General features: G+C 37.2%; 1 protein-coding gene across 7 annotated transcripts in view; it reads right to left on the bottom strand.

Moving 5' to 3' along the window:
* Positions 1 to 27,992, bottom strand: part of STAU2 (staufen double-stranded RNA binding protein 2) — a 304,830-nt gene that overhangs the window by 106,087 nt on the left and 170,751 nt on the right. For all 7 annotated transcript variants that reach the window (XM_036065333.2, XM_036065329.2, XM_036065332.2 and 4 more), the window contains one exon: positions 13,687 to 13,994. In XM_036065333.2, coding sequence (XP_035921226.1) covers positions 13,687 to 13,994 — 308 coding nt within the window. The remainder of the gene's footprint in view (positions 1 to 13,686; positions 13,995 to 27,992) is intronic.

Genomic DNA, 27,992 nt, shown 5'->3' with positions numbered 1-27,992 from the left:
ATACGCAAACAATGATATCAAAAACTAATGATGTACTGTATGGTGACTAACATAATAAAAAAATAAATAAAAAAGAAATTTTATAACTGAAAAATAATATAACCAAAATTAAAAACTAAGTAGAGAGAACAGAGAAAAGATTTAGTAAACTTATAGACAGAAACACAGAAATTCCCCAATCTGGACAACAGAGAGAAAACAGACTGAGAAATATGAACAGAGCTGCAGAGACTTCTGGGACCATAACAAAAGAGCTAATATTTGTGTCATCAGAATCCCAGAAGGAGGAGAGACGGTGACTGGGGTTAAAAGAATCTGAAGAAATAATGGCTAAAATGCACTAAATTCTAGGAAAAGATATAAGCCTATAGCTTCAAGAAGCTGGGCAAATCCCAAACAGAGTAAGCACAAAGACACAACATAATCAAACTTCTGAAAATTAAAGACAAAGAATAAACTTAGAAGGAAGCGGTGAGAGAAACAACTCCTGACCTACAGAGATGAAACAATCTGACAGCAGTGTCTCAGCAGAAACCATGGCATCATAAGGAACTGGCACAACATTTCTGAAGTGCTGAAAGAACTGTCAACCCAGAATTTTATATTGAGCAAAATATCTTTAAGGAATGAAGGGGGACCCAAAACATTCTCAAATGAGTGCAAATCGAGTATAAGTTGCCAGCATACCTATTCTAAAAGAATGGCTAACGTAAGGTCTTGAAACAAAAAGGAAATGATAAAAGCAGGAATCTTGAACTCCATTGGGAAGAAAGAAAAAACACAGAAAGGAGTAAAAACATTGGTAAATATACAGTAGACTTTCCTTCTCTTCTTGACTTTTCTAAATTATGCTGGCCATTAGAAACAAAAATTATAACACTGTCGGATATGGTTCTTAATGTAAGTAAAGGAGATATTTAAGATAATCGTATTATAAACACAGCAGCATATAGGGGACTGAGAATGGTACAGCATCAATTCTGTGATATTCTTACCAAAAATGTACAACCTCAGGGTGCCTGGGTGGCTCAGGTCAGTTAAGTGTCTGCCTTCAGCTCAGGTCATGATCCCAGGGTCCTGGGATCGAGTCCCACATTGGGGTCCCTGCTCGGCGGGAAGCCTGCTTCTCCCTCTCCACTCCCCCTGCTTGTGTTCCTGCTCTCGCTATCTCTCTCTCTGTCAAATAAATAAATAAAATCTTTAAAAAAAAATGTACAACCTCGATCAATCATGAGAAAATATTAGAAAAACCCAAATTCAAGAACATTCTACAAAATAAGTAATCATATTATTCAAAAGTGTTAAGATCGGGGCACCTGGGTGGCTCAGTTATTAAACGTCTGCCTTTGGCTCAGGTCATGATCCCAGAGTCCTGGGATCAAGCCCCCATCGGGCTCCGCTCAGTGGGAAGCCTGCTTCTCCTTCTCCCACTCCCCCTGCTTGTGCTCTCTCTCTCGCTGTCTCTCTCTGTCAAATAAATAAATAAATAAATTCTTTAAAAAAAAAAAAAGTGTTAAGATCATGAAAGACTAAAGAACTGTTACTTGATTGGAAGAGATTTAACTAAATGCACTATGGGATCCTAGACTGGACCCTGGGCCAGAAAGAAGACGTTAGTAGGAAAACTGGAAAAATTTGAATCAGATTACATCATCATTAATTTCCTGGTGCTGACAATTATATTATGGTTATATAATTGTTAATATTAAGCTCTGTACTTTTTACCTTTCTCTAAGTTTAAAATTATTTTTTAAAGGCCACTAATAAAGGAAAAACTTTAGTGCTTCAGGATAAAGGAGATTTGAAAGAGGCCAAGCATCAATTAGAGTAGATATCAGATAAACAAGTTTTTCTACACATATCAGAGTTTTATATTAAAAGAATCTTCAAATACAAGAAAAGAGAATCAGTGGAGATTAAATTTTCTTTTAATTAGAAAAATAAAGTCACTGTGCAATGTGGTACTTTCTACCTCTGATATGGGAAGGAAAAGGGATGCAGGAAAAAAAAGTTTCTCGCATAAAAGCCTGGAAAATCGTAATATCCAAAGCATCATGATAAAGAGAAGTTAAAGCTTCCTCCTTAAGTTAGAGATTTAGAGAGAAAAAAATTATAATAGAGGCTTATTCATGGGAATCCTAGCAATGGGGACCAAGAAATTTGAACCAAGAAATATCAATAAATGCTACCTCATTTCCAAAAGCTAAGAAGGAAGTTGCTGCTTTAGGCTGCAGTAGCAAACACTAAATATGACAGATTATTTTCAAGCTATTTTTATTTTTAATCTGGGACAATATTACTATTACTACCTGAACTTTCTCCTCTATCACTAATGTCATTACAAAAATTTCCACTGAAATTACTTCTAATAGGGAGCAGGAACCAATAAATTCTATTAGGTTCTTCTTTTTAGCAGCTGACAAAAAAGTTGATCGAGAACCAGAAGAGACTCTCCTAGAAGCCAAGAGAATAGAAAGTTTAAGATGAGAGACAAAGTTTGTAGTTTGAGTCCAGCCAGATTAACTGCTTCAGAAAACAAAATTCAAAACTATGCAGAGGAATGTAACAGAATCCAGAGTCTCTATAGTGTATCATTGACAATAGTCAGGATTCAATCCAAAATTACTTGACCTGGAATAAAGAGGAAAAGGTGACTCATACTCCAGTGAAAAGGCAATTAATAGAGACAAAAGCCAATATATCCAATGTTGAAATGAGCAGAAAAGGTGTTTAAAACACCTATTTTAACTCTTCTCAAGGATATAAAGGAAAATACATGCATAATGAATGAATGGATAGGAAACCGCAGCAGAGAAACCAAAACTTCAAAAAGAACCATATGGAAACTGGAGAAATGAAAACACAATATCCAAAGTTAAAAAAAAAATTCACTGGATGAAAAAGACACACAGTAAACTTACAGATCAATAGAAATAATACAACCTAAAGTTCAGAGAAAAAAATTTTTTTATGAATAAAGGCTCAGGAATCTGTGGACAATATTTAAAAAATGCATGTAAATGGAGTTCCAGAAGAAGAGAAGAGAGAAAGCGGGCAAAATATTTACTCAAAGAAAATATGGCCCCAAATTTCCCAAATTTGATGAAAGCAATAAATATACAGTAAATTCAACAATGGCCCCCAAAGATATGGCCAAGTCCTAACCTCTCTATACTTTTGATTGTGACCTTATTTGGAAATAGGCTCTTTGCAGATGAAATTAAATTGAGTATGTCAAGATCATCCTGGTAGGGAGATAATATTTGCAACACAAAGGACTTATACACAGGATATAAAAAGGACTCTTATAATTCCGTAAGAAAAAAAATCCCAATTAGAAACTTGACAAAGATGTGTACATTTCACAAAGATCTGTAATTGGCCAATAAGCACATGAAAAGAAGCTCATCATATGGATCGTTAGTGAAATACAAATTAAAATATAAATGGGATACCACTGTACTCTTATTTGAATAAGACTGATCATATTAATGTATGGAACCCTCATATATTGCTAGTAGGAATGTAATATGTTACAGCATATTGAAAAAAAAATCTGATAGTTTCTTATAAATTTGTATGTACACTCACCATGTGACCCAGCACATTCACTCCAAGGAATTTTTCCAAGAGAATGAGAAAGATGTCTGCATAAAATCTTAGACATGAATATTCATAAACAGCTTTATTCATAATAGCACAAAGCTGAAAACAACTCAAATGTCCATCAACAGGTAAACAGAAACAATTTGTGGTATACATCCATACAGTGGACTAGTACTTAATAAAAAACAACAACAAAAACAAACAAAACAAACATAAAAACCTACTGATATATACAACATGGAAGAATCTCAAAAACATTATAGTGAGTGAAAGAAGCCAGATGCAAAACTATGCATACTGTATGGTTCCATTTTTATGAAATTCCTGAAAAGGCAAAGCTAATCTTTAGTGACAGGAGGATATCCTGGTTATCTGGAGCCATAGGGAGGTGGGGAAAACAAGCTGCAAAGAGGGACCAGGAAAACTTTTATAGTAACAGAAATATCCTCATTTTTTTTTTTTTTTTAAGATTTTATTTATTTGACAGAGAGAGAGAGAGAGAGAGAGACGGAACACAAGCAGGGGGAGTGGGGGAGGGAGAAGCAGGCTTCCCGCTGAGCCGGGACCCTGATATGTGGCTCGATCCCAGGACCCTGAAATCATGACTTAAGCCGAAGGCAGATGCCTAACAACTAAGCCACCCAGGTGCCCCAGAAATATCCTCATCTTGCATGTGGTGGCAGTCACATGGTTGCATATATTTCTCGAAACTGTCTAATAAAATGGTTGTGTCTTATTGTATATAATTATAGCTCAATAAGGTTGATTAAAAGATTAAAAAGGTATAGCTATCTTTGACACAACAGATGGAGACATGAAGTCTCTTGCATATACTTCCCTAAAATAATCATAACTAATCTCACAATTTCCTAGCAACTATTACCTTAGGATATTAACACCATTTGAGTTTATCATATGTTTGGATGTCCCCTGTCCCTACTCCACATCCCACCCCCACACACCCATTTTTATGTTAGCTCAATGAGCTAACATAAACCTTGACTGTCACTTATGCTATATCCTCAGGGCCAAGAAGTATACCCGGCCCATGGCAGGTGCTTGATATATTTCAGTTGAATTAATGGATAAATGAATTTTTACATTGTTAATATTCATCGGGAATCTCTCCTAGGCTATTACTCATTTTCCCTGGTCAAACTTAACTACTTCTTTTTTTTTTTTTAAGATTTTATTTATTTGAAAGAGAGAGAAAGCATGAGCAGGGGGAGGGGCAGAGGGAGAAGCAGACTCCCCGCTGAGTGGGGAACCCAACACGGGGCACCAGATCCCAGGACCCCGAGATCATGACCTGAGCCGAAGGCAGACGCTTCACAGACTGAGCCACCCAGGCACCCCATAAACTTAACTACTTCTATGGCTTCAACTACATCTATATAAAGACGACTCTCCAAACTGTGTGTCCTAGCCTTTCTTGCTGATCACCAGACGCATTTAGAACTGCCTATTGCACAACTTTATTTCAGGCAACTCAAATTCCATGTGTTTAAAATGGAACCCATTAACTTCCTCTAAGATTACTCATCTCATCGATACTAAACATAAAACCTTGCCTAAAACATGTCACATTCATACTATCCTACTTTATTTCACTCTCAAATTCTTGAAAAAATAGTTCATGTATCCTCAAACAGTCTCTACTTACTCTTCAACACATGTGAATCTGGCTTCCACCTGGAACAGGCCAGTGAAAGTGTCCCCATAAAAACCAGCACAAGAGATCATTTAATTCTCTCAGCTGTAGCTTAGACAAGCGTACCTCAGCCCCACTCCTCTATACCCACCCGCTCTGCCCTAATTCAATCTTTGTTATTTCTCTCCTGAATTCATTCAAAACAGTTCTAATTAGTCTTTTTGGCTATCATTCTTGTTTCTTTTTTGTCTAGTTCATGCTTTGTATCGCTGACAGAATTATCTTTCTAAAATACAAAACCAATGTCACTACCCTTTTAAAAGTAAGTCCATGGTCTCTGCCTAGCACCTAAAATCCAAACTCCCAGCAACACACAGCTTCTTGGTCTCCCTGCGAGCCACTGCCTCTATGACTCTAAGCATTTTCTGAAACACCATGTCTTTTTATGTCTTCACTGCTTAGCTTCTGCCTGCAATTCTTATTCACCTAAAAATTCTATGTGCTTCTTAAAACTTATTTCAAATGTCCTGTCTGCTATAAATTCTCCCCTAATTCCTTCAGTCAGAGCTGTTCATTCCTATTTGTGATTCTTGACATGGTTAACCACACCTCAAGTGAACACTTATCAGGTTACCCTTATCATGCCTCTTATTATGGGGGCAGAATTACATAATTTCATGCAGCATGCTACAAATCTTTAAGTTTTTTTTATCAAACTGTTGTGTAATGTTCAAACACTGACCCCTGGAGATGGGATTAATTTATGGTGGTGGCCAACCTTTTGCATGCTGGTTCTATTTACCTGTCTGTCCCCAACTTGATCATAACTCCTCCTGTGCCCAGTGCTTGGCACGCTACCTAGCATGTGTAGGTATTTGGGAGTACTGGCCCAGAGTGAATAAGCAGATGTTCCATTTCCTGTTCTTCAGTTAAATCAATTCCAGTATTCAATGGCTTGACATCTCTAGCGCACTTAACTTCATACCCATCTAATTCTTTTATATACTGAAATTACTGAAAACCATCCATAATATATCATCTATCTTTAAGATTTACTCAAGCTGTCACTGTGTCATCTTCAACAGCGGTCCTTGCTTCCTCAAATGTTCCATTTTAGGACTTGATTCTGGACTTTTCTTATACTTAAAAAAAATGACAGTAATACAGATAAAAACATGTTGAAAGTTTTTCAAATATCCCTTATCTCTGACAGTTAAAGCTGCCTTTTGATGTGACCATGATAAGATAGCAGAACTTTTCAGAACCTAAGATCTGTCAGGGTTTAAAGTTAATAATTCTGCACGGGGAAATGAGTAAATTACATTACTAATAGGATGTCTTACTTGTGTAGTCCCTCAAATGTGTATTTACATAATAAAATTTTATGTCAGAATAAAATCCAAAGTTCCTTTTAGCTCAAGAGAGTCAGAGTTCTTAAATAACAGACTCAGTTATGAGGGCTTAAATAAATTTATTAATGAAATCTATGACTAAAACAAAACAATATCTCGAAGACCATGGACCATCACCACAAACTAGTCCTACTTACAGGGATCAATCTTCAAACACTATATAATAGTTTGATTTAAAATAAAATAAAGATCTGTAGCAAAAAGCAAAAATGTACCATGCATTTCTGCTTGTGTCATAAGATAATGTACATAATGCCTACATCACTATCTAATATATAATGAGTCAATCAATAAATACCAGTTTCATTTCCTTGTTTACCCATATATTTCTGATATAAAGCATGCCCCTGCTATGTTAATTTCTTTTTCAGGGTGTAATCCCACATACTGTTCTCTCTTCCTCAAGAATTGTCCTGGGTGAGAAGAGAACAATACACATGAAATTTTAACCACTGTCAGTAAAAATCTTAGATATAGCTGAATGCTGGAGAGAGGGAAGTAGATCATTTCAACATGACTTAGAATGAGCATTCGTATACTGCTACTAGCCAGACATGAAGGGACTTGATGGGTACTAAAATTAATCTTATGTCACTAAGTAAAAATCCTATCATTGCCAACCTTTTGTAGCAAAAGAAAACGTGGTTCACCGTTAGATGAAAAATCATTTCTTTTTCTTCAAAGACTTGATTTTCAAATGATTCCAAGTAGCATTCTTATGCTGAGCTGAAATCTCTTCCGATGCAAACAGCGAAAGCTATAGATATTTCTACTTGGGGAAGACATGTAATGACAGCCATTTTTTTTTCTGTACCACAGTGGCTCATTTTAGAGCCATATCAAAGTCACTGTGGTAGGAAAGGCTCTTTCTGTGGTTGTATATTACTTTTTCTTTGAAATATCTTATGTGTCTTACTAAGTGTGTGCTGGTACATCAAGGCTCAAGATGAATATTTTTGTCCTTCTGAGTTCTAGGTTATCCTCTGCAGTGATTTAGGGTGAAGTTAGTCCTGAATAGTTCATACAGTTATAATGGACTATTTTACTCAAGACTTGCTTGATTCTTACCTGTATTATTGTTATTGATCATATTATATGTTTATATGTATCAGGATTTCTTTCTTCCAACTAGAATTTTTCTCTATAGAGTTGGAAATTTTAGCAAAATGAGTTGGTAATTCCACTGGTTTTTATGGAAGTCCAGTTATGTAATAGGTAGTCTGCATACCTTTGGGGGTTTGGCCAAGTATGCCAAATATAATGATAACAATATAATAAGTCAGTTTGCACAAACTTGGGTTGCCCATTTGAAGAACAAACCTGAGTTTTAGGGTCACTATAGAAAGACCAAGCCTTGGGGAGAGTTCAAATACTAAACCAAGCTCTCCAAGGTCTTTGGAAAGTAGTAAAGGCCAAATCCAAGAGGGATTTTTAAAGAGTGACTGCAATCAAAGCAGAATCTGTTGACCCCATGCCAAATCGACAAATGTATTTTACTCATTGTACTCTGAATAACTTCTCTTCACTTTATACAGCCATTTGTGTAACAGTGTAGATGAAAATTTGGGCTCAGAAGTGACAAAGTAAGTTGTGTTTCAAGGATAAGTTTTAAATTGGGGAAAAATATTTCTAAGTGGGAGAGTGTATGTATACGCAGGATTTCCTTCTCCATATTCTGCTTTTAGAAACCTACAATGTTTAATTTATATTGCTCTTGGGAAAAAAAAATGGATCCCTCATTCTTCAAAAAAAAAAAAAGCAGCAAACAGCCACTTTGATGATAAATATCTGGATTATAAAAAATGAGGTATAGGGAAGATTTAAAAAAGGGAAAGAAAAAAGGTTAATTCTCAGATTGGCCAGCTACCTTCCATACCATATTCTCTCTTTTTTTAAAAAATATTTTATTTATTTGACAGAAAGAGACACAGTGAGAGAGGGAACACAAGCAGGGGGAGCGGGAGAGGGAGAAGCAGGCTTCCCACTGAGCAGGGAGCCCGATGCGGGGCTCGATCCCAGGACCCTGGGATTGTGACCTGAGCCGAAGGCAGACGCTTAACAACTGAGGCACCCAGGCACCCCCATACCATATTCTCAATGTAATCTATATTAAGGTCATATTGTTAAAATGTTATATGCCATATATGTTAAACAAATATTTAAAAGAAGCCTATAACTACAAAAGAAGCCTGCTATAATCATATTAAACTTCACAAAAGGAGACGTATCAGTTGAAGTGTATTAAATTTGAATTGTATTTGAAAAGAAAGTTTTTAATTTAAGTAGATATTTCAAAGCTTTCTACTGACATTTTTTTTTTTTAAGATTTTATTTACTTATTTGACAGAGAGAGAGCACAAGTAGGCAGAGCGGCAGGCAGAGGGAGAGGGAGAAGGAGGACCCCCGCTGAGCAGGGAGCCCAATGTGGGACTGGATCCCAGGACCCTGGGATCATGACCTGAGCCGAAGGCAGACGCTTAACGACTGAGCCACCCAGGTGCCCTACTGACATTTTCATCTTGCTGGAAATGGCACTAACATCTAAAACACAATAATAAAAAGCTCCTCTATAAAAAACTCTTTGATTTTATAAAATAAACCATGGTTTAACTAAGACAACAACTGTTTCTTTATATTCTTTATGTGAAAAAAACAAACCTAGTTTATAATATTTTACTCTGAAGGTTTCAAAAATCAACACTGTTCAATGGAGGATGATCACAAAAAGGGGCACAGAATAGCAAACTGAAATTAAATTCATCTAGAAAGGATAATTTGCTAAAAGAATTCATTTTCATTTCCAATCAAATTACTTTTCTAATGACTCATTTTTTTTTTTTTAAAGATTTTTATTTATTTATTTGAGAGAGAGAGACTGAGAGAGAGAGAGAGCACATGAGAGGGGGGAGGGTCAGGAGGGTCAGAGGGAGAAGCAGACTCCCTGCCGAGCAGGGAGCCCAATGCGGGACTCGATCCAGGGACTCCAGGATCATGACCTGAGCCGAAGGCAGTCGCTTAACCAACTGAGCCACCCAGGCGCCCCATCTAATGACTCATTTAAATAAAGTGTGATACTGTAACTTATAAGAAATATATATTTGGTCTTCAACCCTTTTTTCTGACACTAGCTCCTCAAACCCTTGGAATTTCCAAAGTATTGAAAGTGACAGAGTTATATGTTAAGGAGGTGACTTTTGAAAGCATCTATGGATGGGAGCTGACTGCCAATGGAGCCAAAAACTGATTAGAGAGTTGGAACTTTCAGTCCATCCCCCTGACCTCAGGAGAGGGGAGAGGAGCTGGAGGTTGAATCAGTTGTCAATGGTCAATGATTTAATCCATCATGACTATATAATGAAGCCTCCAAAAAAGCTCAAAAGGACAGGGTTCTGAGAGCTTCTGGGTTGTTGAACACATGGAAGTGCTGGGATAGTGGTGCACCAGGAGAAGGCATGGAAGCTCTGTGCCCCAGCCACATACCTTGCCCCAGACATCTCTTCCATCCAGCTCTACTGAGTTATATCCTTTCACAATAAACTGGGGATTTAGCAAAATTCTCTGAGTTCTGTGAGTTGCTCTAGCAAATTAATTGAACCTGAGGAGGAAGTTGGGGGAACCTCTGATTTATAGCTGTCAGTCAGAAGTACAGTTAGCAACCTGGGCTTGACAGATATCCGACAGTTGGTGGGGAGTAGGGTCTTGTAGGACTGAACCCTTGATCTGTGGGATCTGATGCTGTCTCCATGGAGACAGTATCAGAACTGAGTTGAATTCTCAGACACCCTGCTTGGTGCTGTGTGGGAACCACCCCACCCCTACACATACACTAGACTTGATGCAAGAACCAAAAGACAAAGGAACTGCCTATATCTAATTATTCAAATCTAAATTTCTAATATCATTAGTATGGTAAAGCATATTAATGATATAAAAACTTAGAATAATGTAAATTATAACACAACAAAACAAAGTCTTCCACTTTGGTTCAAATGCACAGAATTTCAAGAACATCTCTGCCATAATAATTGTCTTTAAAAAGCTGAATAGTTTTGGCATTATAATTAAAGAGTATCAAGGTACATAACAAAGAACCCTGAAACATGTTGGTATAACTATAACTATAATTTCAAATGAGTTTTTGTGAAAAGCATTGAAGTTATAGAAGCATACTGACTGGGCTGGACAAAATCTAAGGCTCACAGAACTGTTGACATAAAACTTCTCTTTCTAAAAAATAATAAAACAATCAATAAGAACATTCAGGTTTTAAAAGAGGATAGTTAAAATGCACTCAATAAAACCTCAAAGAGACACATATTCATTTATGATGGGATTCCAAAAGCTTGCATCTAAAATAAGATAAAAATTTTAGGTGCGCCCAAGCAACGATCAAAGAATTACCAAGAATGTGCAAGTGTTCAATCACATTCTGCTCTGTGAAGTCAGTTTTATTAATAACTTTAATTGTATAATAATTTTAATTATTTTGTAGATTTAAGCAAAGGATGTGAGCTTAATACCTACATTCTAGTGAGCAAATAAGCTTTCTGTAATTTATAAATTTCAATTAAAGACTGGGTAACGAAAAAAATTTTAAAGTTAAAACAACTTAGTTTTCAGTACACTAATATATTTTTACTTTGTAATACAATATAGCTGTCACATACAATGGCTCTGATAGGCTGAAGTCAAATTTCAATGGGCAAGGAAGGCCAAAGAAGGGTTTATACAATATTCAATAAGCAATAATATCTACTCAGTGTACAATAACAAAATAAAAAAAGTACTAACCTAGAAACACAGAAAAAGAATTTATTGTTTTAAATTCCAGAAATAAAAATAACAGAATAGCATGTAATCCATAACAAGCTGGCCCTATAATTTCTAAACTACAGTCCAATTGAAACATTTAAGAAAGAGAAACAGTCTACATGTTTTTCTACCAGGTAAAGATACCTGAGAAAGTTACCTATAAAGAAATAGGCTTTAAAACTCTTAACTACAAAGAACCTTTTACCGTGACATTATGAAGATATGCTCTGTGCCTGATAGGACACTAAGCCATTTCCCACAGAGCTTCTGTTCACTGCTCAGCTGCAGGTTGCGATCTATCAGTGACACAATATTTCACATCAATACCAAGCTCATTTGACCAAAGCAGCACAGTAATGTTTTAAAACCATCTGTTTATATTCATTAGTATGTAAAAATCACAGTACACAAATTTGGGAATGTTTAACTTGTCCATAAATAAGAGCATATTATCTTAGCATAAGCTTTTAAAAAGAGGTCTGAGCAGTCAGCCCAATAATGGGGGCAATAGACTCTACATTTTGACTAAAGTAATTATAAAATTATCATTGTTATCATCACCAAGAAATAACAAATAAATACAAATTAAAAAATTTAAGTAGTTCTTCTGGCAGCAAAATTATTATCTACCATAATAACATCTCCAAGCAAAAAAATCAATTCAGAGCTTGAATGTATTTTGTGCTTTGTTTCTATAAAAATGCAGTGTTACTCTCAGACATTTCTAAATAACTAGATCTGTAAATAAGCACTGAATTTCTTTTCATCACAGTTTATTTCTAGTTCATTGTGTGCAGATTATAGAACTAAATTATTAGCTTTTTTCCAGTACTTTAACTGTATGAATCGAGGTCTTTTTATTTTAAACAGTGATTTATTGTCATTCTTAAGGTAAACAACAAAAACAAATTCTAAAATTTTAACTTTAAGTGTTTAAAATTTCAGACGACAGAGCCAATAATTGGTAACAGCTTCTTCAATTTCATATTAATAGTCTAATTAAAAACACTAACGATTACCTGGCAACAGATTTGAAAGAATCGGGTTTCTGTGAAGGCAAACAAAAAAAACCATGCAAAATACCTGCCAAAACACATGATCTTCTTTCTGATTTTATATCTAAACTTGTAAAATGTTTATAAATACATGATTATTCTACACAATACAGAGCTTCTAGAGCATTTCTAAAGAAATTACAGTTTTTGGTCTTAAGGAATAAGACTAAGATGGAAAAGGGATGAAAACAGTGAAATCTGAGGGTGCGGTACACTCTTTCTACGCATGAGCTTGTGGCTGTTCATCCAGTCAGGTCAGCGGTTACAGTTCAGTACATGATTTTCAAGGCAACTAAGATATCAGAACACAGGTATTTCCTCTTCCTAGAGTTAACAATTCTTTTAAAAGCTCTATCCAGAAAGAACGGTGGGGTGTTTTTTTTTTAAGGGAACAAAGAATAAATAGGGGAAAAAAATTCCATCCCCAAATTCATATACATAAGTTCAGTGAGCTGTGAGCTAGAGTCAGACTGACTGGTGGAACAAAACTGTTAGTACCATGAGACAGGTGCTACCCTAGACGGTTCAAAACATGATCCACTAAAACAAATACATGTTTTTATGCCTCAAACAACTAGAAAGCATGTCATTATTGTTCTAATACCATGTTTAATTAACTCCTAAGATAGAGTTCTAAGATGCTGTACCTTCACAGTATACCTGAATCATTACTAGCAATACAATGCCAACTTCAAAACTGCTATGAAAGTAAAATCATCATTAGAAAAACTCAGCCTTATTGTAAATGAGGGAGAACTCAGTGCTAAATACTAATACCAAATGTATGAAGGCAGAATTTTTGTTTGTGGAAGACAGAGTGAGGAGTTAAATGCACCCAATCAAGACCAACTGGAAGACAGAACAGAGAATTAGAAATATTTCAAAAAAATAAAAAATAAATAAGAGGAAGAAGAAGGAAAATGGAGGAGAGCCAGGCAGCAAAAGATGAATGGACAGAATGAAAATAAAAGAAAACGAGGCACGTGCATATGGCTCTCTTTTTTCTGACCTCTGTGTTCCTAATACTTTACAATGTAAGTGGCATATAGGTCACGCTAGCAGGCAAGGATGAGCTTTCTGATGGACAGAGATGGAGGATTTGGGGCTAATGAATTTGTTTTCTGGTTTTGTTTTTGCTTTTAATTCATACCTGAAAGCCTTGAATCCTTGCTAAATATTCCAGTTGTTTTGAAGGTTGTACTGGAGAACAAGGGGGAGTAGGAGAACTTCCTTTTAAACCTATGGCTTCAGCTGTAGGAGATGTTCCATTCATTAGGAGTTCCCTGGCAATTGTGGCTGAACTATTCGATGTGGGAGATATACTGAAGAAAGAACTTGAGGGTTGGTTCATATCTTTGGGTGACAAATAGCCTAGAGTAGTGCCAGAGATTACTTTGTGGCGGCTGGCTTCCATCTCTTGATAAACATCAGGAGACAAATGAAGAATTCCTTTTGGAGCTATAAATAAAATGAAGGAACACTGTTATTACATTTAAAATAATTAAAATAGAAACATGTTATAGCATTATTAACTTAATGATTTTACTTGGTTTAATAACAAAGTAGTAAGAAACACTGTCAATTAAGCCTCTTCCCCATACGTGCCGAGGCAATTGCAGCCTCAATTTAGAGGTGAATAACATGTTTCAATATTCCCAAATCAGAAGTTTAAAAAGATTAGGAATGTGCTGGGTCTTCAACCTGCAATTTAGTATTTTATCATCTCATAAAGAGACATGAAACCCCTAACATATGCAGCAATTGAGAAACAGTAAGTAAAATGAAGGCTGAATCAGTCCAAGTCATCTGAGGTACAAACTCATATACCTGATGGTGTACAGGTGCTCTTCTCCTCACAAGGGTGTCCCACAGACAACTTGAACTCATGAACATTTCAAAAAGTGACAGAGTATCTTCTTCCCAAAACTAGCACTGTCTCCTATCTTGTTAATCTCCTTATGATCCCACCATCTATCTGCTCAGTTGTCCAACCTACACTCCTGACAACCATCTTTGACTCACCCATAAATAAGCAGTTACCATATCCACTCTAGAATTTGTCCCTTCATCATCAAGTGTGTGAGTTCAAGCCAGACCATGGGCTGGTTCTGATATCAAGAGGAGTGAGCCTAGGGCTATGTTATCAGTTGTTGGGGTTGTAAACATATAAAAGAAGCCCTTTCCTTTGACAACCATTTGTCTCAGAGATGTTTCAAACCACATTTCACACTGCATGTTCTGTCTTTGGATCAGATACTAGCAACTCTCAAATCATGCTCTTTTAAAATTATTGAGAAATCACCACTTTTGGAGAAAGTGCTCTGACAGACACAACTTAATTCCCATGCTCTTGCCTCTCTCTCTCCCACCACTAACCTGATTCAAGCCTTCAATGTTTCTAACCTGGACTACTGTAACAATCACTAAAAGATTTCACTGCTGGGGCGCCTGGGTGGCTCAGTTGGTTAAGCATCTGACTTTAGCTCAGGTCATGATCTCAGGGTCCTGGGATGGAGCTCTGCGTTGGGTTCCCTGCTCAGCGGGGAGTTTGCTCCTTCCTTTGCCCACCCCCCCCGCCTTGTGTTTGCTCGAGCGCTCTCTCTCTCTCAAATAAATAAATAAAATCTTAAAAAAAAAAAAAAAAAAAAAAGGTTTCACTGCTGCTAGTCTCCCTGGTGTCCATTTCCCCAAATGTCTATAACATAGCCCCAAATAAAAGTGTTCCATGATAAATAAATCTAGGAAATAATGCAAACGATTTCACATACACACACCCCTACCTTTTGGAAGATTTAAAATGCACATTAGCATAGTAAAGACTGAGAAGTTAAGAACAAAAATCTATTCAACTTGGTTTAACCCAGGACTTCACAAATTTCTTTTATATCCCTTTTTTTTTTTTTTAAAGATTTTATTTATTTTTTTGACAGAGACACAGCGAGAGAGCGAACACAAGCAGGGGGAGTGGGAGAGGGAGAGAGAGAAGCAGGCTTCCCGCTGAGCAGGGAGCCCAATGAAGGGCTCGATCCCAGGACTCTGGGATCATGACCTGAGCCAAAGGCAGACGCCTAACGACTGAGCCACCCAGGCGCCCTATATCCCATTTTTTAATTTTAATTTTATTTTAATTCTAGTATATTTAACATACAGTGTTATATTGGTTTCAGGTGTATAACATACTGATTCAACAATTCTATATCCGAATGTTTAATGTAACATTAATAACAACACTTTGAAAAATTCTAAGGCTAGCCATTTTCTTACTTTAACATCTTTTCTGGCTTCTCATCACTGCACTATTAAATCCAAACTCCTTGGGATGACATATGAAGCCCTTAATCATCTGGCTCCTCCTTATATTTCTATTTTCATCTAAATTCTTCATGAAGGGATGTCTGGGTGGCTCAGTTGGTTAAGTGTCTGCCTTCAGCTCAGGTCATGGTCCCAGGGTCCTGGGATCAAGGTCCAATCGGGCTCCCACTCAGTGCGAAGCCTGCTTCCCCCTCTGCCTGCCACTCTCCCTGCTTGTGCTCTCTCTCTCTCTGACAAATAAATAAACTCTTAAAAAAAAAAAATTCTTCATGAAGATCCCATGCTCTAGTCATACAGATATAGTCACACTTCTTCCAACACTCCCCACTGTTTGATCCCATCACATCTTTATTTCTATTATGCAGTTAAACATATACGTACGCACACACATAGTTAAGCTCCTATTGCTAGGTTCCAGGCACTGTGCTAACCAATACTGTCCTGACCTGCAGTCAGCTCTGTCTGTTGGGAGAGGAAAATGAAAAGGGCTAATGCAACGTGGTAGGGGCCCAGTAAAGGTGGATCTAGAGAGCAGTGGGAATGGGAAAGGAGAAGCACTAGGAGCTCAGGAAAGGCTTCCTCGACATGACACAGATTTCAGGGGATAAGGAGAATAAAGCCAAGGAGGAAGAGCACTGAAGGCAGAGAGATAAAGGCAGGGACCAGCAGAGTGCGTGTGTCAGAAAACCTCAGGCAGTTCCTTACCACTATTGCATGGAGAGGTGGGAACTGAAAAAGGTTAAGGTGGAGGCAGGCAGGGGCCAAGCTCCAGGGACTTTATCCTGATAGCATCAAAACATAAAACAGTTGTTATTTTTTAAAAAATAATTTATATAGTTCAAATTAATATATATTTTATGGATTTTATGGATTGACTTTATGCCTTTGTGTTAGTTTTATAATCAGGAAGAAATTTCAATAAAAATTTTTTAAAGAAAACACGCATTGGAAAAAATACAGATAAATCTCACTAATCAGAGGAAACTACTAACATTTTGCTTTAAAGATATGCTTTTAGTCTTTTTATTGTATGGACTTTTTTGTCGTTGAGTTGAAAAAATATGTTAAAACATAGGAATACCATATGATCCCGTTGTTTATAAGACAATATACTTCTACTACTAATATTAAGGCATAATATTTCATTACATGAATTGTTTCCTTAAACAAGTCCATATTGTTGGACATCGAACTTGTTTCCAAATTTTTGTAATTATAAACAACAGAGTGATGAACATTTTTGTTTTTAAATCCCTGTTTACAAGAAAATTTATTTCCTTAAGTTAGAAGCAGAATTGCTATTCAAACAATATGCATTTTAGGTTTTTTTGACATTAACAATTTGTTCCAAATTGGTACAACTCCAAAAAAGCTGTAAGAATTTCACACTCCCATATTAACATATGAAAGTGCCTTTTTTCCCTATTTTGGTATTGAATATTATTATTAAAAAATCTTTGCCTCTGCTTTCTGTGTAGATAAGTGAGAAGATTTTCAAATAATACCCAATACCAAAACAAGAAAAAAGGTACTTTCTGCCCCACCCCTGACCTCTGGGGAGGTGAGAAGAGCTAGAGCTCACCAATGATGTAATCAACCTTGCCTATGTAATGGAACCTCCATACAAAACCCCTAAATGATGAAGCTTGGACAGCGCCCGAGTTTTGAACATATTCATGTGTTGGGAGGGTGGTGCACCCCCATGCCAACTGCTGTGCGCCAGACCCTTTTGAACCTCGCGCTATGCACCTCATCATCTGGCTGTTCATTTTATATCCTTAAAAAAAAAAACCAACAAACAAAAAAAACAGTGATAGTAAATAAAGTACCTTCCTGAGTTCTGTGAGCCATTCTAGCAAATGATCAAACGTGAGGAGGGGGTTGTGGGAACTTCCTAAATTGATAGCCAGCTGGTGAGAAGTGTAGGTGGTGGCATGGGACTTGTGACTGGCATCTGAAGTGGGGCAGTCTCATGGGGCTGAGCCCTTATCTGTGGGGGTCTCCGTTAATTCTGGGTCATGTCCGAATTGAGTTGAACTGTAGGACACTCAACTGGTGTCTGGAAAATTGGAGAAGTGGTTGGTATGAGGGAAAAAAATCTTCATATATTTGGTGTCAGAAATGCCTTAAGTAAAAACAGTTCATATGTCAAAACTGATCAAACTGTATACATTATGTGCAGCTTATTATACTTCAATTATACCTCAATAAAATTGTAAAAATATTTGCCAATTTGATAAGTGAAATGTCTTATTGGTTTTTGTTTTTTCATGAGATGCATAAATACCACATGTAATTCTTATTTAAAGAATAATTTAAATGTTATGACTCTAAATTCTACACTCAATTTAAGAAATCAAGAAACTAACAGCATTACTTCAGTATTGTTATTATACAGCAGTAACGGGCTTGCCAATAACAATATTATAAAGCAACAAAAATGCTCTCTCAACACTCCGGAGAGGCATTACACCACAGTGTAAGAACTCATGCAGAGTTCAGGCTCCCTTATTCTACAGTAAAGCCTGAGTTGACTTTTCTTCATGAATAAAGAAGATTCCTTTCTACAGAGCTCAACTAATGTAATAGTTGTTGAAAGACTGTAAAAGACACATGTGGATTTCTGCAGTCAACTACTGAATGATTTTTAACTTGAATATTAGTAACAGAGTGTATGGATTGGTCACAATTCATTTACGTTCTTCCTGTTGTAAATTTAAGTAGCTTTTCAGTAGGGTAAAGACCTGAGAGTAGAATCAAAGAGTAATTTAGGCTATACATAAATTTAAGGACTTTAACTTATTTTGCCAATTAGGTCTCTTGAAAAACTATACCAATTTATACTTCTATTAGCAGTATGTGACTAAATTTGTTTTCTCATTCTTCTGTTGAAACAGGGTTTAGTTATTCTAAATAATTATTAGCACTACAATATTTCATTGTTATATTGATATATATATGTTAATTACTTACTGTGCAGGATTATTACTTAATAATAAGTAAATAATAAATAATAACACAGTAATAATTAATTACTGTGCAGGATAAACTTCTCATGTAACCCTGTTCAGCCTGTGCCTTCTTTTCTGTTAGTCTGGACCTCAGTTTTGCTCATGGACTTCAAATGTATTCCCCTTGCTCAAGCCTATTACATCCTACTATATTCATGCTCTGAGGATGTCCTTAACCCATTCTCCCATCAACTATCTTCTGTCCGTGACTTTGCCTTTAGTACTCCCATGCTGGTACTATCTGTCTGTAACCACTGTACACAGCTACACTGCAGATACAACACTGGCATTATGCTAGCACTTTAAATGAAATTATCCCATTTAATTCCCCACAACAACTATATGAAATGGGTATTTCAATATATTAGAAATGAAAAAAATTGAAGCATGGAGCTCAGCCAAGGTCATATGGATAATACAAAGCAATGCTAGAATATGACTCGAAGGAGTCTGTCTCTAGAGCCTGGATACCTAAACATTACATTAAATGGCCTCCTGAAAGAACAAGTAGGGAGCTAAGTGCAATGCCCAGTCAGCTCCATATAGGTACATTTAATCCAGGAATTAAACTCCATGCCTGGGGTTTGCCTAGGGTCGACTCTAGGGCTGATCCATGTCACCGTGGTTGGCCCTAAACATTCCAGAGATTGACTCACCAAAATCTCCGTAAAATATGGATGTTCAAACAGGATTTTAAAAGCCCAAACTTGCCAGCAACTGTGACATCTTACAAAATGAGGAATGCTGGGCCATCGTGCCCGTTTTACGTTTTTCCCATTAGGTTTGTGCTTCTTTCTAGTGTGTATGTGAACCCTCTGGTTCACGCAGAACCTTCTGGAGCATCTTCATGGAGCTCTAGTCCTTACTGGAAGAGCTGCAGAGGGCATTTTGAATTCAGATCTCTTACAAGGTTTTATCATATGTGCAGATAAGCAAACTCAGGAGAACCTTGCCTTTCAATGTTCAATAACATCCTGACTCTTTGAGAGAGGCTGAAGAACACGAGTGTTAATGAATAGTTAAGTGGTATCAGGGTATCAGAACAACAGGGCAAGCCAATGCAGTAAGAAAGATAATGTTATTACACTGGTGCTAGTCTATAAAGAAGAACTTCTCTCCAAGTCCATGGAATGAGTACATAGCTATTTCTTAGTAAAATCAGTTTGTCACTTTTTATATCAAAGCTTTGAATTTTTTGAATTTTTGTCACAAAACTGTTGGACTAACTTTTTTTTTTAAATAAATACTCAAATACCTAATAATACTCAGGTCTCCTTTTGCCATAGTGAGTTTTGCATAACAAAAAGTTGTAATTCACATAGGGCTAAAAATGTTTTTTAAGTGAGACAAGGAGCAGAATAGTGGGGTGGAAGGTTCTTCTGACTGAAATTTAGCACATGTGTGTAGACTCTGCTTCTACTTAGGTACCATCACGGACAATTCACCAAATTTTAATATAAGAAAGTCAATTATTTGCATATGTTTTGAAAGCTGATGCCTCAGATTTCTATTCCTTCTTTGATCAGAAAGAATATTTTGTTGGGGCGCTTGGGTAGCACAGTCAGTTAAGCATTTGACTCTTGGTTTCAGCTCAGGTCCTGATCACAGGGTTGTGAGATCAGCACGGAGTCTGCTTAAGACTCTCTCTCCCTCTGCTCCTCACCCCCCACTCTCTTTCTCAAAAATAAATAAATCTTAAAAAAAAAAAAAAGAATATTTTGTTTAGTGATATCTGTCCTGCTTCCTGATTAGCATCAATTATTTTAAAACACCCCTCCATTTTTTGAACTGCTTATCTGAAAAGTTACTTGGTTGCTACTGGCAAAATTGATTCCCAATGAGTTTCGTTTTTTAAAATCTCTTGTCCGAAGTTTTAAGTGGCAGCCAGGTATAAATATGTTATGTAGCTGATCTTCCTGTTGATAAAGGTAAAGTCCACCCTGCAACTCACTAAATTTCCCTTGTGTGTCCCGACGGTGGTAACACCTCTTATCATCATTCTAATCTGCTCAATAAACCCTAGAGTTTCAGAAGCAAATTGTAATTTTAAAAAATCTTAAAAACTGGGAAGTGGACTGCTGTTTCAAAACAGGAAATCTGAGAAAAGCATGAGCAACAACAACATGATTTATCAGTCTTACAATGATTTTTAAAAAATCATCTCTATGAAAATTCATGAAATCCAAGTAAGGTCTATAGTCGAATTCATTATATTGTACCAGTATCAATTTCCTAGTTTTGTTATTGTACTGTAGTTATGTAAGATGTCACCATTGGGAAAAGCTGAGTGATGGGTACATGCAAACCCTCTGTACCACTTTTACAGCTTTTTTTTTTTTTTTTTAAAGATTTTATTTATTTATTTGAGAGAGAGAGAATAAGAGACAGAGCATGAGAGGGAGGAGGGTCAGAGGGAGAAGCAGACTCCCTGCCGAGCAGGGAGCCCGATGCGGGACTCGATTCCGGGACTCCAGGATCATGACCTGAGCCGAAGGCAGTCGCTTAACCAACTGAGCCGCCCAGGCGCCCCACTTTTACAGCTTTAAAAAAAGTTGTAAAAACCCAGTTACAAGAAAGCACTGTTATATTGCTCTGGGCCTCTCCCTCAGTTCAAAGATCCTAGAACAAGATCCTGCTGAGACATCAAGGTAGGAAGGGCAGTGGCAGTGGCACTAGATACGGCCCTGAGACCAAGCAGGGCCGGCATCAGCAGTGCCTGCTCTTTGAGGTCTGCAGCTTTGACCGCTGCCTCTGCCTAATGCACAGTCCGTGGTTTCAAGGCTCTGGCCTAGTGGCTGGTGTTCTTCTTTTCCCAGGGAAGCTCATGGCTATTTATTAGATGAGCACATATGCAGCCCAAGAAGGAACCATTGGACCACCATGGTCATCCCCCCAGAGTGCAGGGATAGTCAGTCCATCCTCTGCATGTTCTTTAGCTACTAGGCTGATTGGATCTTAGATATTTCCGCTTCCGGCAAATATAAGAGACTCTTAACTCTTGGAAACAAATTCAGGGCTGCTGGAGGGGAGGTGGGTGGGGGATGTGGTAACTGGGCGACGGGCATCAACGAGGACACGTGATGTAATGAGCAATGGATGAATCATTAAATTCTACCCCTGAAACTAATAATACAGCGTATGTTAACTAAATTGAATTTAAATGAAAATTTTTTTAAAAAACCTCCATTTCCTGCTGCCCTGTTGTTGAGATGCAATGGAACAGACTAGGTAGTTTTAGGGACTCCACCTCTCCCTCTCCACACAGCTCAGTATCAACCTGTCTTTCAGCTAAGGCTCAAGGGTCCCTAGTTCTGCCTAATTTTAAGTCAAATATAAACTATTTAGGAGGAGACAAAAACCAACTAATGCAAAATTTGAAAGAAATTCTGAAAATCAAACTGAAAAAGGGAAATGTTGACTAAAAGCAATACAATGAAAAAATCAAACAGGTAAATAATTTGTCAGAAGTTTCTTTTTTTATTTTTTAAAAAATATTTTATTTATTTATTTGAGATAGAGAGAGAGAGAGGGAGAGCAAAGAGGGAGACTGAGAGGGAGAAGCAGACTCCCCACTGAGCAGGGAGCCGGACATGGGACTCGATCCCAGGACCCTGAGCCAAAGGCAGATGCTTAACAGACTGAGCCACCCAGGTGCCCCAGAAGTTTCTTTTTTAAGTTCAGTTTCAGAATCAGCTTGGAAGGTAAAGTTCTCTTAATTAGCAAACATTTGATCACATCTCACATTACAGATGATACTAAAGCTGTTCTGGATTAAAGAAATAGCTACATTGAAAAAGATATCATTACTGAACTAATGAATAAAATGATATATTTTACTGTGCTCAAAAAGCATAACTTAAATCAGTGGTGAAATCTAACCTTGTTCTTGCCCTTAGAGTTGGACAGCACCAATTTTGTTAATTTGTGCATTTTATTGGTCTTTTTTCTTTTTTCTTTCTTTTTTTGGGAGGGCAGGGACTACATTTAACATGATGTATGTGAAGTTATTAACTTGGTGAATGCATATGAATTAAATTACTGACAGAATTTGTTGGCAAGATATGAAAGTCTTCTGGTGAGCATAGTACACTTCAGTACCAAGAGGGAAAAGTGCTTAGTGCAGCCCTGAGCCACAAACGGTGGAATCCCAGGGGAGAGGCCTGACAGGAGGCCATGACGCAGCACCCAGCACACCTCAAGGGGACTGTGCCTTCATTATTTCAGCTGTGCAATAGGGAGGAAGGGAACACCAAAATGGTAAATGGTAACTTTTCTCTAAAAACCTAAAAACAGTAACAGCAACAAAAGGTGTTTTTGAATTTTTTTAAAAATAAATTTCAAAGGAACTGGGACAGGCCTTTGGAAAGCTTGTCCCACCACACAAATGCACACTGTCTTAGCCAAGGAAAGGGGCTAGTTGGGAGTTTTCAAACCCAGGAGATGAACTGTTATTTTTTCTTTAAAAAAAGAAAACTTAGAAATATATAATGACAAAGGATAAGGACCTGAGTATGGTGAATAAATTCACAACTCACCTTAATAATAAAGAAAAGTCTCAGTTGGCTGATGTAGAAGAAATCTGCTCAAGGCTCAACATTTTCAGTAAAGATAGAACTGTGACTATTTCTACTGAGTAAGACAAAACTGTTATAGTAAAAATGAAGTTTGAGGGGCGCCTGGGTGGCTCAGTTGTTAAGCGTCTGCCTTCGGCTCAGGTCATGATCCCAGGGTCCTGGGATCAAGCCCCGCATCGGGCTCCCTGCTCAGCAGGAAGACTGCTTCTCCCTTTCCCACTCCCCTGCTTGTGTTCCCTCTCTCGCTGTGTCTCTCTCTCTGTCAAATAAATAAATAAAATCTTAAAAAAAAAAATGAAGTTTGGGGCGCCTGAGTGGCTCAGTTGTTAAGCGTCTGCCTTCGGCTCAGGTCATGATCCCGGGGTCCTGGGATCAAGCCCCGCATCGGGCTCCCTGCTCAGCGAGAAGCCTGCTTCTCCCTCTCCAACTCCTCCTGCTTGTGTTCCCCTTCTCGCTGTCTCTGTCTGTCAAAAAAATAAATAAAATCTTTAAAAAAAAAAAATGAAGTTTGAGAGCAGCTTGTGAAGATAATGAGCCGTGTTCAATTATTCATTTATTTAAACGGTGTTAAATGTTGCTGATAAAATAAAGATTAGTTATCTTTCTTCACAGAAAAAATCCATTAGTGACTATTTCCCTTAAACTGCAAAAAACAAACAAACAAACAAACAAAAACCCTGAAAAATGGACTATATAAGCCCTCCACATGATACAAATGACCAATCTCTCAGCAGGAGGAAACACATACTGAAATCGTTGTCTACTGCAAGAGCCCCCCACACTGCACCACACTATTCCCCTGCTAGCTCTCAAGCATCTGTTCCAGATAGCTCATAAAACAATAATAATTATAGATAAATCACAGTCTTTACTGGAAAACAGGCTTTGCATGTATTAGCCCAGTAATCCTCACAGTGACCCTCTGTCACAGGAATTATGATTATCTCCATTTTTACTCAAATGAAGGCCCCGAGGCACAGTAAGGTCATGGTGAACTCTCAAAGTTACAGCCCATAAGTGGCAAGCCTTGGGACTGCAACTAGTCATCTGGCTTTGGGGTCAGCATGTATAACTACCATTCAGTCAGTAAAACAAATATAAAACCAAAAACTGTTATTCTTTGCAACTGTACGTTCAAGTTCTGTGCAAATGAGTCTTGAAATATTCTAACACCAGAACAGAGAAAAGAAACTGTCAAGATATTGAACTTAATATGAGGTGTCTCCTGTTTTTCATTTCAAACTTACTTTCTAGGCTCAGTGAACCAGAATCTCACTCAAGTAGCATAATAATAGAGAAGACAGATAGGAGCCAAGCTGAACTTACTTAAAAAAAAAAAAAAAAAAAAAAAGATTCACATTGTGAAACTACTGTTTGGGAAGACATTGAAAAATAACCTGCTCATCCAGCATTATAATTTTATTTGTTGTGAGAAAGTAACTTCAAGTATTAGGTTAACATAACAGAAAAAGCATAGCTTTAGAATGAAAGAACTTATTCCATGCAACACTTTCTTTTAATTCTCCTTATATGATAGAAATTATGATTTAATCTATTACAAATTAGTCTATATATTACTCAGAAAGTTATGACTAATTCCACAATATTATAAAGATTTTATTTATTTATTTGAGAGAGAGAGAGAATGAGAGAGAGAGAGCATGAGGGGGGGGAGGGTCAGAGGGAGAAGCAGACTCCCCGCCGAGCAGGAAGCCTGATGTGGGACTCGATCCCAGGACTCCAGGATCATGACCTGAGCTGAAGGCAGTCGCTTAACCAACTGAGCCACCCAGGCACCCTAATTCCAAAATATTATAAATAAAAATGAACTGACTGGAATTATATAAATATTAAACATATATCTAATTTTAAAAATTGCCTTGCAAAAATAACAAATTCATTTTTTAGGCCCAGGAAAGGAATAGTCTAGCAAGACAGAAAACTTAGAAAAAAACTACTTTAGTTCAGCCAAGCACACACAAAAAACTGTTGTCCTACTCTTACCCATGATACCAAAGGCCAAGCTGGGAGCCTAAGCTTTTACCCCCAAAAAGCTACAACAAGACTCCCCAAAACCCTCACTGTAGTAGTATTAGAGAAGGCCTAGTATGGACCTAGGACCCCACCCTATAGTATCAATGGAGATCACAGGAAGCCTGGACATTTACCCTACCCCCACCCAGCAGTAATGTGACACCCTATCCTCTCCCCGCTAGACTGTCATCAGGAGAGGAACAGTACAGAGTCAGGACTTTAATTATCAACTAGCAGTGAAAAGGTTATCTCCATTGTGGTGTCAATGAAGACTATGTGCAGCCAGAATTCACATCCTATCCAGCAATAATAAAGAGTCCCCACCTTGGGTATCAATGGAGGTAGAAGGGGGAAACTGGATTTGTACCTGCAACTAACAATAACAAGGTGGCACCCCTCACTCCACAGGCTAAGTGGTGCCACACACACACACACACACACACACACACACACACACACACACACACAAAACCCAACAGAAATAGGTTTACAAAAGATTCAGAGTCTCACAGTATAATATGAAAATGTCCACGTTTCAATAAAAAATTACAAATCATATCAAGAACCATGAAGATCTCAAATTGGATACAAAAAAATTAAAAGATGCGAATATTGAGAGGACAGAGATTTCAGAATAATCTAATGAAAATTTTAGAGCAGCCATGATAAAAATGCTTCAATTAAGCAAGTAGAAACATGCTTGAAACAACTGTAAAACAGAAAGCTTTGGCAAACAGAAAGTCTCAGCAAAGAAATGGAAGATAAAAAGAAGAACCAAATGACAATTCTGGAACTTAAAATACACAATAATTGAAATAAGAATCTTAGTGGATGGTTTCAATGGCAGAATGGAGGGAAAAGAAGAAGGAATTAGTGAAGTGGAAGTTAAAAAGATAGAAATTACCCAACATGAACAACAGAGGAAAAAAAAAAAGACTGGAAAAAAATGAATACCTTAAGGATCAGTGAGACTACAACAGAAGATCTAAAATCTATGCTTAGATTTTAGGAAGATGGTGGGGCTGCAAAAAGCACTGGAGAAATAGTGGCTGAAAATGCCCCAACTGGCAAGAGTCATAAACCTCACAGATTCAAAATGCTGTGTGAACCCCGGTGGGATAAATATAAAGAAATCCACAACCAAACACATCATAATTAAACTTCCAAAAACTAAAGACAAAGAAAAAGAATCTTGAAAGCAGTCTGAAAAAAGCAAAACAACCTGAGAAAAACAATTCAAATGACAGTGGATTCTCATCCCAAACCATGGGTGCCAAAAGGAAATAGCACAATACTCATCAAGTGCTCAGGGGGAGGGGAGTGGAAGCACTGTTGACCCAGAATTCTATATCCAGCAAAAATATACTTTAGGAATGAAGGGGATAGTGACACATTCTCAGATACAGGAAAACTAAAGACAATTTTCACCAGTAAACTCATGCTAAAAGAATGGTTATACCAAATCCTCTAGCAGAAAAGAAACAAAAAAAGAAGGAACCACGGAATATAAAGAAGGAAGAAGAAACATGGTAAGAAAATAATATGGGTAAATATACTAGAATTTCTCTTGAGTTGTTTTTTGAATTATGTTTTCCAGACAAAGCAAAAATTATACTGCTATCTGATGTCAGTCTATATGTATGCAGAGGAGGGCACCTGGCTGGGTGCCTGGCTGGCTCAGACAGTAGAGCATGTGACTCTCAATCTCAGGGTCATGAGTTCAAGCCCCACGTTGGGCGTGGAGCCAAATAAATAAATAAATAAATAAATGTATATATATATATAGAGAGAGAAGAAATACTTAAAACAATTATAAACAAGAAAGGTAAACTGATAAAATTAGGGAGGTAAGATTTCTATTTTATTCTAAAGTGTAAAATAACAATATCAGTAAACTGACATTATGATAAGTTATATATATAAAGTAATATCTAAGGTAACCACTAAAAAAGGCTATATAATGAGATACACTCAAAAATAGTCTAGATAGGGGCGCCTGAGTGGCCCAGTCGTTAAGCTTCTGCCTTCAGCTCAGGTCATGATCCCAGGGTCCTGGGATTGAGCCCCGCATTGGGCTCCCTGCTCAGCAGGAAGCCTACTTCTCCCTCTCCCTCTCCCCCTGCTTGTGTTTCCTCTCTCACTGTGTCTCTCTCTGTCAAATAAATAAATAAAATCTTAAAAAAAAAAAAAGTCTAGATAATCAAACTGGAATTCTAAAGAGTGATCAAGTAACCCACAAGAGGCAAGAAAAAAGAAAACAACAGCAAAAAAGAACAAATAGAAAAAAATAAAATGGCAGACTTAAACCCTAACATATCAATAATTACATTAAATGTAAATGACCTAAACATACGAATTAAAAGGAGACTGGCAGAGTAGATTAAAAAATATGACCCAATTACATGCTGTCTAGAAGAAACTTCAAGTATTATGATATAGGCAAGCTAAAAGTAAAAGGATAAGGAAAAAAGGTATATCTTATAAATATTAATAAAAAAAGAGCAGGGCATTCAATTTCCAAAAGA

This window comes from Halichoerus grypus, chromosome 5 (assembly GCF_964656455.1).
Source record: "Halichoerus grypus chromosome 5, mHalGry1.hap1.1, whole genome shotgun sequence".
Lineage (NCBI taxonomy): Eukaryota > Metazoa > Chordata > Mammalia > Carnivora > Phocidae > Halichoerus > Halichoerus grypus.
Note: the sequence above shows the minus strand (reverse complement) of the source record. Positions and strands in the feature narration are given on the sequence as shown.